This window comes from Rhinoderma darwinii, chromosome 4 (assembly GCF_050947455.1).
Source record: "Rhinoderma darwinii isolate aRhiDar2 chromosome 4, aRhiDar2.hap1, whole genome shotgun sequence".
NCBI classification, from domain to species: Eukaryota; Metazoa; Chordata; class Amphibia; order Anura; family Rhinodermatidae; genus Rhinoderma; species Rhinoderma darwinii.
Genome location: NC_134690.1, coordinates 191660690 through 191676388, shown reverse-complemented (window position 1 = coordinate 191676388; position 15699 = coordinate 191660690). Strand labels below are relative to the sequence as shown.

The window sequence follows — 15699 nt, the reverse complement described above, 5'->3', positions numbered from 1 at the left end:
CTGTTCGACTGACACCATCTCCCACCAACCAGGGTGGCAGGCTCAGGAGTGGGAGAGCCTATCGCGGCCTGGTCAGTCGGAGTTAGCTCCGCCCCCTGTCCTTTATTACCTGCCGTGTTCTCCTCCTCAGTGCTTGTAATTCTTCTGGATTCCTGGCCCCACTGCTGCTTGCTCCAGCCTGCTTCTGCCGTGCTTCTGCCTTGCTGCAGTTCCGCTTAACCCGCTTTGCTTTGCCTCTGGCTTGCTTCCTTCTCCGTGCTCACTTTGGTATACTCCACTTCATCCTGGTCCTGACTACTCATTCACCGCTCCGTTTCCTCGCGGCGTTCCGTGGCTACTGCCCCTTCCCTTGCGTGTTCCCTGTTTGTTCTCCCGTGCACTTAGACAGCGTAGGGACCGCCGCCCAGTTGTACCCCGTCGCCTAGGGCGGGTCGTTGCAAGTAGGCAGGGACAGGGCGGTGGGTAGATTAGGGCTCACTTTCCCTTCACCTCCTTCCTGCCATTACATAGATCCTGTATGTCAGAGACACGCAGGACCCGCTCTCAGTCAAGCCGTCAGTTTAGCTAAACTGATGGAATCAGCTGAGAACGATACAGCTTCTATGTTTACAAGATATATAGACGCTGTATCGTAAAAATGTAAAAATCAATTAGAAAAGTGATAAAAAACACAAAAAACATTGATTTAATAGAAAAAAATGTATTCAAAGATGTACAAAGCCTTTAAGTATTACAAATAAAAGATCCCATGTATTTAATTATGGAAAAAAAAAGAGGAAAGTGTGACAACTGCATGTATACTGTATATAATCACGTTAAAACGTTCACTCCTCTTTGTAAACAAAGATTAGCAGCTAATAGTCCACATTAACAAAATCTTGGAGAGAATACGTACTGTCGATTGACAAAGAAATATCCTGACCTTGTGGAGCCATGTTTTGATGAGCAGAGCTTTGTGTGATGCATAGCATCCTTTTACAAGCCCTTTCTTTTAATGTTACCACACAAAACACTACATGTATCTTCTTTTTATGTATATACAAAGAGCACAGCAAAAGAGTCTAGGCTGCAAAAGGCAGACATACTTACACTAAAAATAAACTTACCAGTGGCTATAAGACTGAAATAACAGATCATCAAACTGTAAGTGTTCTTTTAATTATTTTTATGTTTGCTTGCCTGTGTGTTCAATTGCTCAGATTTTTCATTTTAATTTGTAAGAACACCATGTGCCTCCAGGTTGGTATTCTGAAGCAAGCTGTATATGATTTACGCTTCATCAGATGGCTACCATGAAACACATCTAATGCATACAAACAACTGTGGATGCAAGGAGATTTTCCCCTTCTATAAAGATACTTTGTTAGATGTAAAGGTACAAAGATATTTATGGTGTATATATATATATATATATATATATATATATATATATATATATCTTGTAATATCATTACAAGGATTATAGCTGTTGGTATGAAATCAAGGCTTTCCTAGGTGGAATCACAGGTGGATAATTGATTCAATTTCTTTAGGTAACCGCCATTATTCCTAGGAATGTAGACAAAATATTTGTCTAACCTTTATTTTTGTGTGAAAGCTGTTATTATTATTCACCCGCCTCTGATTTACATTGGTATAACAGTTTCTTGATTTCAACAGGAAACAAAAACTAATGCTAAGAAGATTCCTCCTCCCATTGACTTTAATGGGAGGTACGGGCAGAATCAGCTAGCGGGAAAAAGAAGCATCTGACTACCATTGAAATGAAAGGGAGGTGGAATTCTGCGTTGGAATCTGCGGCGGGTTCCTCCGCAAAAATTCTGCCGTGTGAACAGGGCCTATGTCAGATACATGGAAACAAACAAAGATCAAATAACCAAAACATACGTCACACGGGCGTAGTAGGAACAATAGACCCCTAATGGGGCTATTCACACAACCGATTTTTTTGACGGCCCAGGAAACCCGGCCGTCAAAAATGGGACATGCCCTATTTTCGGCTGTTCTCCCGGCCGCCCGGCTCCTATAGAAGTCTATGGGGCCGGGTAATACACGGCCATCACTGGAATGTGTACCGAGTGACGGCCGTGTCTTCCGTCGCTTGCCCTCTCTCCTTCTCCTCCTCACAGTGCGAAGTGCATGTGAGGAGGAGGAGGGTATTTTTTTTTGCTCCCTGTAGGAGCGGAATCCCCAATCCCTGGCCACAGCTACGACAACGCTGTGGCCGGGAATTGGGGATTCCGCTTCAGAAGTGCCTGATGTCACTGTGTCCATATATGGACACAGTGAAGTCAGGGACTTCTTCTGGAGCGGAAACACTAACCACAGGTTCGGGGATTGCGCTTCAGAAGTGCCTGACATCAATGTGTTCATAATGGACACAGTGACGTCAGGCACTTCTGAAGCAGAATTCCCGACACTGTGGCCGGGGATTCTGCTCCAGGAGAACTCCCTGGCTTCACTGTCCATATATGGACACAGTGACGTCGGCGACTTCTGAAGCGGAATCCCCAGTGATGTGGCCGGGGATTCCGCTCCAGGAGAAGTCCTTGACTTCACTGTCTTCATATATGGACATTGAAGTCAGGAACCTCCTGGAACGGTGGCGCTATCTACAGACAGGTAGGGGGGGGGGGTGACATCTATGGGGGGGTGCTGTGTAGAACTACCTGCAGGGAGCTGTGTGACATTACCTATGCGGGGGCTGTGTGGCATTACCTACAGGGGGCTGTGTGGCATTACCTACGGGGGGGGGCTTTGTGGCATTACCTATGGGGGGCTGTGTGGCATTACCTACAGGGGCTGTGTGCCACTACCTAAAGGGGGCTGTGTGCCACTACCTACAGGGGGCTGTGTGCCACTACCTACAGGGGGCTGTGTGCCACTACCTACAGGGGGTTGTGTGCCACTACCTACAGGGGGCTGTGTGGCATTACAGGGGGCTGTGTGGCACTACCTAAAGGGGGCTGTTTGGCACTACCTAAAGGGGGCTGTGTGGCACTACCTACAGGGGGGGGCTGTGTGGCACTACCTACAGGGGGGCTGTGGCAGTATCTACAGAGGGCAGTGTGTGGCATTATGTACAGAGGGAAGTGTGTGTCAAAAATGTACAAAGGAAATTCATCCGATTTTAAAACGGGCAGGGAAAAAAACGGATGCAAAATGGGTCAACATCAGCCGTTAAAAACTGCAACCCAGCCCGGAACGGAATCGGAACGGATGCAAACCGGCTGGGTAAAACGGCCCAAACCAGCTGATTTTATCGGCCGACACTCGGACCCTGTCATGTGAATAAGGCCTTATTGATGTTTTTTCTGATATTAGTTTACTTTATATATATGGACACAGTGAAGTCAGGGACTTCTGAAGCGGAATCCCCGGTGATGTGGCCGGGGATTCCGCTCCAGGAGAAGTCCCTGACTTCACTGTCTTCATATATGGACATTGAAGTCAGGGACCTCCTAGAACGGTGGCGCTATCTACAGACAGGTAGGGGGGGGGTGACATTTATGGGGGGGGGTGCTGTGTAGAACTACCTGCAGGGGACTGTGTGGCACTACCTACGGGGGGGGGGCTGTGTGGCATTACCTACAGGGGGCTGTGTGGCATTACCTAGAGGGGGCTGTGTGGCATTACCTACAGGGGGCTGTGTGACATTACCTACGGGGGGGCTGTGTGCCACTACCTACGGGGGGCTGTGTGCCACTACCTACAGGGGGCTGTGTGCCACTACCTACAGGGGGCTGTGTGCTACTACCTACAGGGGGCTGTGTGTCACTACCTACAGGGGGCTGTGTGGCATTACCTACAGGGGGCTGTGTGGCATTACCTACAGTGGGCTGTGTGGCATTACCTACAGGGAGCTGTGTGGCACTTCCTAAAGGGGGCTGTGTGGCACTACCTACAGGGGGGCTGTGGCAGTATCTACTCGGACCCTGTCGTGTGAATAAGGCCTTATTGATGTTTTTTCTGATATTAGTTTACTTTATATAAATACTGAAATAGAGATGTAGCACAGCTGAATTTGCATTTTAAGCTTTGCTACTGTATCATGTGTGTGTGTGCAGTTTAGCCCTAATTCACACGACAAGTTTTCCCAGCCGTGTTATGGCCGTTCAAAAAGCGTCCGTCACACGGCTGAAGTAGGAGCAATAGATCCCTAATGGGACTATTCACACAACCGATTTTTTTGATGACCCGGGAAACCGGGCCGTCAAAAAATGGGACATGCCCTATTTTCGGCCGTACTCCCGGCCGCCCGGCTCCCATAGAAGTCTATGGGGCCGGGTAAAACACGGCCATCACTTGAATGTGCTCGAAGTGACAGCCGTGTCTTCCGTCGCTCGCTCCCTCTCCTTCTTCTCCTCCTCACAGTGCGAAGTGCACTGTATGTCTTTTGCTCCCTGTAGGAGCTTCTGCAACGCGGTGGCCGGGGATTGGGGATTCCGCTCCAGCAGAAGTCCCTGGCTTCACTGTCCGTATATGGACACAGTGACGTCAGCGACTTCTGAAGCGGAATCCCTGTCGATGTGGCCAGTGTCTCCGCTCCAGGAGAAGTCCCTGACTTCACTGTCTTCATATATGGACATTGAAGTCAGGGACTTCTCCTGGAACGGTGGCGCGAATTACAGACAGGTAGGGGGGTGCCATCTATGGGGGGGGTGCTGTGTAGAACTACCTGCAGGGGGCTGTGTTGCATTACCTATGGGGGGGCTGTGTGGCATTACTTATAGGGGGCTGTGTGGCATTACCTACAGGGGGTTGTGTGGCATTACCTGCAGGGGGCTGTGTGCCACTGCCTACAGGGGGCTGTGTGCCACTACCTACAGGGAGCTGTGTGCCACTACCTACAGGGGGCTGTGTGGCATTACAGGGGGCTGTGTGGCATTACAGGGGGCTGTGTGGCATTACCTACAAGGGGCTGTGTGGCATCACCTACAGGGAGCTGTGTGGCACTACCTACAGAGGGGCTGTGGCAGTATCTACAGAGGGCAGTGTGTGGCATTATCTACAGAGGGAAGTGTGTGGCAAAAATGTACAAATGAAATTCATCCGATTTTAAAATGGACAGGGAAAAAAACGGATGCAAAATGGGTCAAAATCAGGCGTTAAAAACGGCAACACGGCCCAGAACGGATGCAAAGCGGATGCAAACCGGCTGGGAAAAGCGGCCCAAAACAGCCGATTTTATCGGCCGACACTCGGACACTGTTGTGAATTAGGCCTAAGGCTGGGTTTACACCTGCATTGCGACATTCGTCGCTCTGCTCCGTCAGAGTAGCAGAACAAGGAAATAACGGAAGCAACGGTCCTGGCGGCCAACAGAACCTTTTGACTTCAATCGGTTCTGTTGGAATTCCGTAGGGGAGTCCGTGATTTTACCGGACACAATAGTGTAGCATGCTACGCTATGGTCTCTGGTAATACCTGCCGGATCTGCGACGGAGGCCCCTAACAGAGCCTCCAACGTAAATTAATATGAGCTACACACCTTCTAAAAATATGCGATATCCTATATTGCAGCAAGAAAGCAAAATAAGAAAGCAAAAAATGGATCAGTCCTGAAAGGGTTAATTCATTTCTAATGAAAAAAACTTTTGACCACATGTGGGGTATTTCTGTACTCGGGAGAAATTGCTTTACAAAAATTGGTTGTTTTTTTTCTCCTTTATCCCATGTGAAAATGAGAAAATGCAACATTTTAGTGGAAAAAAATTGTGATATTAATATTCACGGCCTAATTCTAATAAATTCTGCAAAAGACCTGTGGGGTCTAAATGCTCACTATACCCCTAGAAAAATTCCTGGAGGGTGTTTCCAAAATGGGGTAACTTGGGGGGTTTCCACTGTTTTAGCCCCTGCAGGGCGTTGCAAACGCGGCATGGCACAGAAAAACAATCCAGCAAAATCCGTGCTCCAAAATCCAAATGGCGCTCCTTCTCTTCTGAGCGCTGCCATGGGTCAAATCAGCAGTTTATTACCGCATATAGGGTATTGCCGTAATCAGGAGAAAATGCTTTACAACTGTTGTTGTTCTTTTTTTTCTTTATTCCTTGTAAAAATATACAATTTCTATGCTTTTTCAGAAAAAAAGTTGATTTTCATTTTCACTGCCTAATTTCACTAAATTCTGCAAAAAACCTGTGTGGTTGAAATGCTAACTATACCCCTAGATAAATTCCTTGAGAGGTGTAGTTTCCAAAATTGGGTCACTTTTGGGGGGTTTCCCCTGTTTTGGTCCCTCCAGGGTGTTGCAAACGCGACATGGCACCGAAAACCAATCCAGCAAAACCTGTGCTCCAAAATCCAAATGGCACTCCTTCCCTCCTGAGCCCTGCTGTGGGTCCAATCAGCAGTTTATTACCACATATGGGATATTTCCGTAATCGGGAGACATTGCTTTACAAATGTTGGGGTGTATTTTCTTTATTATTCCTTGTAAATATTAAAAATTTCTATATTTTTTCAGAAAAAAAGTAGATTAATTCTAATAGATTTAGCGAAAAACCTGTGTGGTCAAAATGCTAACTATACCCCTAGATAAATTCCTTCAGGGGTGTAGTTTGCAAAATGGGGTACATTTTGGGGTGTTTCCACTGTTTTGGCACCACAAGACCTCTTACAACCTGACAAGGTGCCTAAAATATATTCTAAAAAAAGGAGGCCCAAAATCCACTGGCTTCTCCTTTGCTTCTTAGGCCTGAGTTTCAGTCCATTACCACACTAGGGCCACATGTGAGATATTTCTAAAAACTGCAGAATCTGGGCAATAAATATTGAGTTGCACTTCTCTGGTAAAACCTTCTGTGATACAAAAAAAAAATGTATTAGAAATAAATTTCTGCAAAAAAAATGAAATTTGTAAATTTCACCTCTACTTTGCTTTAATTCCTGTGAAACGCCTAAAGGGTTAAAACACTTTGTGAATGCTGATTCGAATACCTTGAGGGGTGCAGTTTTCACAATGGGGTGACTTCTGGGCATTTTCTAATATATAAGGCTCTCAAATCCACTTCAGAACTGAACTGGTCCCTGAAAAAATGGCCTTTTGAAATTTTCTTTCAAATATGAGAAATTGCTGCTAAAGTTCTAAGCCTTGTAACGTCCTAGAAAAATAAAAGGACGTTCAAAAAACGACACAAACATAAAGTAGACATATGGGAAATGTTAACTAGTAACTATTTTGTGTGGTATTACTATCTGTTTTACAAGCAGATACGGTTAAATTTAGAAAAATGCAAATTTTTTGCACATTTTTTCAAAATTTTGGTGATTTTCAGAAATAAATACCAAAATTATCGACCAAATTTTTTCACTAACAAAGTACAACATGACACGAGAAAAAAAATCTCAGAATCGCTTGGATAGGTAAAAGCATTCCAACGTTATTACCACATAAAGTAACACGCCAGATTTGAAAAAATTGGCTGTGTCCTGAAGGCCAAAACAGTCTGGGTCCTAAAGGGGTTAAAATATAACTATGCCACTTTCTATAAAATAAAGGATGTATATATTAGATGTAAGAGAAAGAAGTGCATCTTGTTTTCCATATTTTAACCTCCTTTTTGGAAAACATCTTCCATCTTCTTATACCATCAGTATAAGTTCACACGTAGCGTAAATAATTTCCCGCAATGGAAAATTCACAGCATAATACAGTAGCAGCAAAATGGATGAGATTTGAACAAATCTCATCGACATGCTGCATAAATGCTGAGCGGAAAAGACGCTCAGAAGTTGACCTGTGGTGCGGACTTTTAATCTGCAGCATGTCGAATTTTTTGAGTAAACGCTGCTTGTTTGTTGCAGGTTTTTCACAATTGATTTCAATGGGGAGGTAAAACCCGCAGCAAATAGCAGGTGTTGTTTTTTTTCCCGTTAGATAAGCACTGATTCCTGCGCAAAAAATGCAATTAAAAAAAATAATTATTGTGTACTTACCCAGAATTCTATGTTTCTTCGTCCAGGCTGGCTTCCTGAGATGATGTTTCATCCGACGTGACAGGCTGTAGTGGTTACATGGGATGAAACGTCACCCCAGGGCTGCATAACGTCAGGACGTCGGAGGGACGTGTCGCCATGGTAAGTCCCCATTTTTTCTTCAGTGCAGGATTTCCACATCGGACATTCTGGTAGAAAAACTGCACCACAATTTGGTGAGGTTTTTCAGTCGAAATACTATGTGGCGCGTAAGGCGGATACGCTGTGGGCTTTTTTGCAGCGTATCCACCCTGTGTGAACATACCCTCAGAGTGTTGTGAGCCATCAGTTATTTACTTAATGGAACCGCTGATACGTACAATCACTAAATGAACATGTCAGAGGGAAAAGAGGCTACTTAAACATAATCTATTAATGTGTAAACGGAAAATAACACGTTGTTAGTAATCCTAACATTTATTGCTAATAATATAGCTCCTCAATAGGGCACATTTATATCTTTAATTGCATTACAAATTTACAGTTGCACAATGTGTCATGCTTTTCCCAATAGCCATATGGTTTCCTAATTATGACAAAATCATATTTGGAATATACATACCATTGGGCCTTGTTCACCTTTTGGTCCCTAAAATGAAAAAAAAAAAAAGTTAAATAAAACACACAAATAAGCAAGACAATTTTTCTATATTTATTTATTTTTTTTAATTTTCTACCTGGTCTTAAAGTGGTTTTCCAGTCCCTAAAAATTGATGGCCTATCCTCAGGATAGGCCATCAAAAGCTGACTGTAAGCAGTGCTCGACAATTTCCTGGTAGACGGCTGCTTTGACTCTGGACTTGATGGAAACTTCACACTGGACCGCAAGCACTGGGAAAAAGGACTGGTCTGTTGCTCAGTGGTCCAAAGTCCTGTTTTCAGATGAAAGTAAATTTTGCATTTCATTTGGAAATCTCGGTCCCAGAGTCTTGAGGAAGAGTGGAGAGGCATCAATCCAAGTTGCTTGTGGTCCAGTGTGAAGTTTCCACAGTCAGTGATGGTTTGGGGAGCCATGTCATCTGTTGGTGTTGGTCCACTGTGTTAAATCAAGTCCAGAGTCAACGCAGCCGTCTACCAGGAAATTTTAGAGCACTTCATGCTTCCCTCTGCTGACAAGCTTTATGGAGATGCTGATTTCATTTTCCAGCAGGACTTGGCACCTGCCCACACTGCCAAAAGTACCAATACCTGGTTTAATAACCACAGTATCACTGCGCTTGATTGTCCAGCAAACTCGCCTGACCTAAACCCCATAGAGAATCTATGGGGTATCATCAAGAGGAAGATGAGACACCAGACCCAACAATGCAGACGAGCTGAAGGCCGCTATCAAAGCAACCTGGGCTTCCATAACACCTCAGAGTAGTGCCCCAGGCTGATCGCCTCCATGTCACGCCGCATTGATACAGTAATTCATGCAAGTGGAGCCCCGACCAAGTATTGAGTGCATATACTGTACATACTTTTCAGTAGGACAACATTTCAGTATTAAAAATTATTTTTGAAATTTGGCTTATATAATATTCTAATTTTCTGAGACACTAAATTTTGGGTTTTTATTAACTGCTAGACATAATCATCAACATTAAAAGAAAAAAACGCTGGAAATAGATCACTGTGTAATGAATCTATATAATATATGAGATTCACTTTTAAATTGAATGCCTGAAATAAATTAACTTTTTGATGGTATTCTAATTCATTGAGAATGACTAAAAAATAAATATATATATATACATATATATATGTACATATATATATATATATATATATATATATATATATATATATGTACATATATATACACACCTATATATATATATATATATATATATATATATATACATATATATACACACACACACAAACACACACACACGCACACACACACACATACACACACACGCACACATATACATACAGGGCATTCGGAAAGTCTTCAGACCTTTTCACTTTTTTCACATTTGATTATGTTGAGGCCTTGTGCTAAGATAATGAAAAGAAAATCTATTTTTCCCGATCATTCTGCACTCATAATGACAAAGTGAAAACAGAATTTTAGAAATGTTTGCAAATGTATTAAAAATGAAAAACTCAAATTTCACATGGACATAAGTATTCAGACCCTTTGCTATGACACTTGAAATTTAGCTGAGTGTCTCCCATTTCTCTAGATCATCTTTGAAATGTTTCTACATCTTGATTAGAGTCCACCTGTGGTAAATTCATTTGATTGGACATGATTTGGAAAGACACACCCATGTCTATATAAGTGCTCACAGCTGACAATGCATATCAGAGCAAAAACCAAGCCATGAGGAGGATTGTGTGGATGCACAGATCTGGAGAAGGGTACAAAAAAATTCTGCTGCACTGAAAGTTCCCAAGAGCACAGTGGCCTCCATAATTCTGAAATGGAAGAAGTTTCGAACAACCAGGACTCTTACTAGAGCTGGCTGCCCCACCAAATTGGGGGAGAAGGACCTTGGTAAGAGAGGTGACCAAGAACCAAATGGTCACTCTGGCTGAGCTCCACAGATCCTATGTGCAGATGGGAGAAACTTCCAGAAGGTTAACCATCACTACAGCACTCCACCAATCTGGGCTTTATGGTAGAGTGGCCAGAAAGAAGCCTCTCCTCTGTAAAAGACACATCCCGCCTGGAGTTTGCAAAAAAAGCACCTAAAGGACTCTCAGACTGTGAGAAACAAGATCTTGTGGTCTGTTGAAACAAAGATTGATCTTTTTGGTCTCAATTCTAAACGTTATGTCTGAAGGAAACCAGGCACTGCTCATCACCTGCCCAATACCATCCATACAATGAAGCATGGTGGTGGCATCATTATGCTGTGGGGATGTATTTCAGCATCTGGGACAGAGAGACTGGTCAGGGCTGAGGGAAAGATAAATGGAACAAAGTACAAAGATATTCTTAATGAAAACCTGATTAAGAGTTCTCTGGACCTCAGACTGGGCCAAAGGTTCACCTTTAAACAAGACAATGACCCTAAGCACACAGCCAAGACAACACAGGAGTGGCTTAAGGACAACCCTGTGAATGTCCTTGAGTGGCCCAGCCAGAGCCCTGACTTGAACCCAATCAAACATCTGTAGAGACCGGAAAATGTCTGCCCACCGAAGGTCCCCATTCAATCTGGCAGAGCTTGAGAGGATCTGCCGAAAAGAATGACAGAAAATCCCCAAATCCAGGCATGCAAACCTTGTGGCATCATACCCAAGTGTGACAGCAGAATACCTGCTGCTGAACTAAATATCGCTGGCATCCCGGCCAGAGTGACCAAGCTACAGACCCCTGATGATGAGTATTGAAACGCGTTGGGTCGGTTGTGAATAGGAATTTTTTAGCATTGGGAACACTAGCATTGTTTGTTTACCTCAACACTAGGAGCTTCCGGTGCAGTTATCACGGACTCTAGTGTGAATTAGGGTCAAGACTATTGTTATGCCCACTTTTCAAATGCTGATTCCGTATTGATATTCTTGTTTAACACTGAGCTATAGTAGGTTCACAATTGAATTAGAACTCAGTGTTTACTATTTAATACGTTTTTATACACACGGTGGGGCTTTTTCACAGTGGTGATTGTACCCCTGTTTTTAGAGAGTTATAAATAAATGGTATATTTTACTCATATCACACCAGTGAATCCATCATACCCAAGAAGACTGGAGTTTATCGCTGCCAAAGGTGCTTCAACTGAGTACGGAGTAAAAGGTCTGAATACTTATGTTAATGCAATATTTTAGTTTTTCCTTTTCAATAAATTAGCAAGCATTAAAACATTCCGTTTTCACTTTGTCATTATAGGGTATTAATTGCAGAATGATGTGGAAAAACGAGACATTTTTATTTTAGCACAAGGACTTAACATAATAAAATTTGAAAAAATGTAAAGGGTCTGAAGAATTTACAAATGCATTGTACAGTTTTTAGGCCATATACAATGATGAAGATTCGCAAAACTTATTTGAGAGAAGAAAAAGGAAAACCTAATACATTGCTTTTGTAACATCTGTGACTGAATTTGTAATGTTCCGCCAACCTGTCTTTCAATGCATAAGTGCTCTGCATGATTTATGTAGGACTGTAAGAAGGCTATAGTAGAACTGACAGTCAGTTTGGAAAAAAAAATGGAAATCTTTGAAAATTGCTCATTTAAATGGCTGTAGGAGAAATGTACATTGAACTTAACATTAATTTTACACACAGTTAGAGAAATTATCTTTGGGGTAAAAAATGGCACATCATAAAATAATATAATTAAAAATGTCTGTGGTGGGAATTCTAGTACCCATGAGGTCTTACTGGAAAAAGCTTTTAGCACCTGTGCTGTGAAGGATAAGGGAATGCATTAACAATGACCGGCATGTGACCTGGTGTACGTTCTAGCTAAGTTTAGTTCAGTTGAAGTCTGAGGAATAGTAATATAAAGCTTTTGGCTTAATTTTTAATTGTTTTGAAGAAAAGAATAGTACATAAAACAAGTGAGAACTAATTTTATAGCGTCAAAGAAAAAAGTTTCCAAATGCTTTGGAAGCTGAAAAATATATTTTGCTGTTGCGAACACTTGTTTTTCACTGCTATTATGTGCATTTTTTAGTAACAATACTTAGTAAAGCATGACTAAATAAAAAAAAACTGGAACAATAAATTTAAAGCACATACAGAAAACAGATATTATTTTTTAGAGTTATTGCACTAATTGAAAGATAACAATCATACAATTCAATTAGTTGGAAACATAAACAATCATATTTAGTGGCTATATTATCAGTTCAACTAATTAAGTAGTGGTCAACCACGAGTATTGTGTGGACTCAAATGCAGCCTGCGACTCCATCAGAGCGCCACTTATAACATTCAGCTGGGTCTAGGTGTAGGCACACACGAATGACGCACAGCTGTATTTGTGGCCAGCATTTTCTCCATATATTTTATTTAGCTAAAAAAACATGAAAACAACTGAGATCTGTTCTTGTTTTTGGCAAAATACATAAGGCATATAAAAAGTCCATGAACAAATACATAAACATACATACAACACACATTTTTGAAATATGAAAGATACGACGGTGCCTGATAACAAAGGAAAAAACACAGGATGATATTATTTAGTGACAGCGGCATAACTACTGCCTTAGCAGCCGTAGAGACTGCTATGGGGCCCAGGCCACCAGGCACCACTTTCAATTGTATCTGCATCCTCTTGATGGTGATACAGTTGAATACAATGGTGGAGTAGGGAGCCGTCAGCTCCCTGCTCTACCAATTACTCACTGACCGCTCAAGTCAACACATGCTGGCACGGTGTAATCGCACCTGCCTGCGCGCAAACACAGACTGAAGAGGCGCTTCATTTGTCGTAGGAAAGGGCTAGGTGAATATTACTTTTTTTTATTTTAAGGGTCACAATTTCTGTTTTGGGGGGACTAAGAGGGCATCACTGCTGTATGAGGGGCACTAAGGGGGCGTCACTAAGCAACATCAATATTATGGGGCACTAAGGGAGCTTCAGTGCTTTGAAGGGGGCACTAACAGGGCATCATTTCTATGTGGGGGCATCCTTTCTGTGTGGCGGTGCTAAGGGGCATTATTACAATGGTAAAAGGTACTGAGGTGCCACCTTCACTGTGAAGGGGGTACTAAGGGGGCATAATCAATGTGTGCGACCACTAATACTGTGTGCTACACAAAGGGGGCACTATGAAAGTGTGGGGGACACAAAGCTGGTCAAGGCGGTCTGTGTTGGATGGGGAGGGAAAGAAAAGTGAAGGACTAGAGAGAAAATAAGTCATCAGTGAATCACAGGATTGAATAAATACCATATTCATTGCACTGTATTCACAGCATGGATATACCCTGCAGAGCGCCAGTGTAGAACTAGTAGGTGACCACTATATGGTCACTATATGGTGATATTTTCGGTTGTATTACTCTTTGGGGTGGATATATGTGGTCATGGTGTGGAAGTATTATTTGGCCCTTGCATAGTGGTATTATTATATTAACCCCTTAATGCTATGTGGCGTAATAGTCGGTCACAGGCATTGTCCTGTTAACGCAAACTGACTGACTATTATGTCATAGTGTTAACAGGGTACTGTGTCTGCCGACACATATTCAGACACAGTTTTAAAGCAGTGATAGCTTAACGCCATCACTGCTTCAAGGCCAGCACTACAGCTAGCCTCCAATCTGGCCGATTAACCCCTTAGATGCAGCGCTCAAAAGCGAGCGCTGCATCTATGGTGTTTACAAGCAGATTGGAACCCTGCAATGAAATCGCGTGGTTCCGATGACTACTCCGAAAAACTGGAGGCCTAAGAATGGCCTCATGTCTGCCAAGTACGGAAGCCTGCTAGGCCCCGCGGGGCCTAAAAGGTGTCCGGCCACAGGAACAAGATGGTGAAGGCTCAGGAGCTGAGCCTGCAACATCAGCCGCTGGTGTCAACTCTATGTTACAGCTGACACCGTGCTGTAACGGCAGGGTACCGAGCTAGCTCCGACCCCTGCTATTAACCCCTTAAATGCAGTGATCCAAAGCGATCGCGGCATCTTAGTGGTTTTTCGCGATCGGCATTGACATAATGTGATCATAAGGATGCCGATAATTGCTATGGCAACCAGAGGCCTAACAATGGCATCCTGGTCTGCCACGTACGATAGCCAATTAGGCCCCGCCCAGAGACGGGACCTAATAGGCATGCTGTCAGTGAATGACTGACAGCTCTAATACATTGCACTACGTGGGTAGTGAAATGCATTAGAGTAAAGATCAGAGGTGCGGGCCCTCAAGTCCCCTAGTGGGACATAAAAAAAAAAAAGAAGTTAAATAAAAGTGTAAAAAGAAACGTTTCAAGTTAATAAAAACAAACACTACTTTTTTTTTCCTATAATAAGTCTTTTATTATAGGAAAAGAATGAAAACATTAAAAAAACATATTTGATATCGCTGTGTCCGTAACGACCCAATTTATAAAACTACAATGTTGCTTTTCCCTTAACAACCAAAATGTCTCACAGGTATGATAATTTGGCTAGGTGTCACCCACAAAGTGGTAGTCACAACACCTCCAAAAAACGTCACTATAAATAGCGAAACTCCAAGAATAACCTTGAAAACTATGAGAAACAGGAGTCTTAAACCATAAGTGTACAGAGAAATAAATATACTTTTATTGTTACATCAAAAAAATTCAAATATAAAAACACAAATACACAACGAGGTATTAAAATTGAAGGGTAAATGGGTAGATCAAATTCTAGACCTTCTACACAGGTATGCCATGAATACTACAGGCAGAGAGTTCTACTGACTGTGGTTTTAATGGAGGAAAAAGACAAAGTGATGTTCCATACAGACAGTGCCGATACCCTGAAACAGCACTTCCTCATTCCACCAATGAAATAGCAAATGCGTATCAAGTTAGCAGCATACAAATAAATGCCACAAGGAGTTATGTCTAACCCCACCTATTGCCTGGTCCCGGGTAGAAGACAAGAGAAAGGTATAACCTGAAAAAACCCGGTGTATAAATAGTCCACCTGGCAAGAACCAGGGAAATGAGTAGATAATAGCTTACCCATGAAGTTTATGGGAATAGAATGATCCACCTAATGTTTGAGGCACCCCGACGCGCGTTTCGCTTGTGTCGCTTCCTCAGGGGGTGTAAAATACTGTGTGTCCAGTCCGTATA

General features: G+C 42.8%; 1 protein-coding gene across 1 annotated transcript in view; it reads right to left on the bottom strand.

The window, feature by feature from the left end:
* Window positions 1–15699, bottom strand: part of COL19A1 (collagen type XIX alpha 1 chain) — a 153816-nt gene that overhangs the window by 99560 nt on the left and 38557 nt on the right. The window contains exon 6 of the mRNA XM_075863686.1: window positions 8543–8569. Within this exon, the coding sequence (XP_075719801.1) occupies window positions 8543–8569 (27 nt within the window). The remainder of the gene's footprint in view (window positions 1–8542; window positions 8570–15699) is intronic.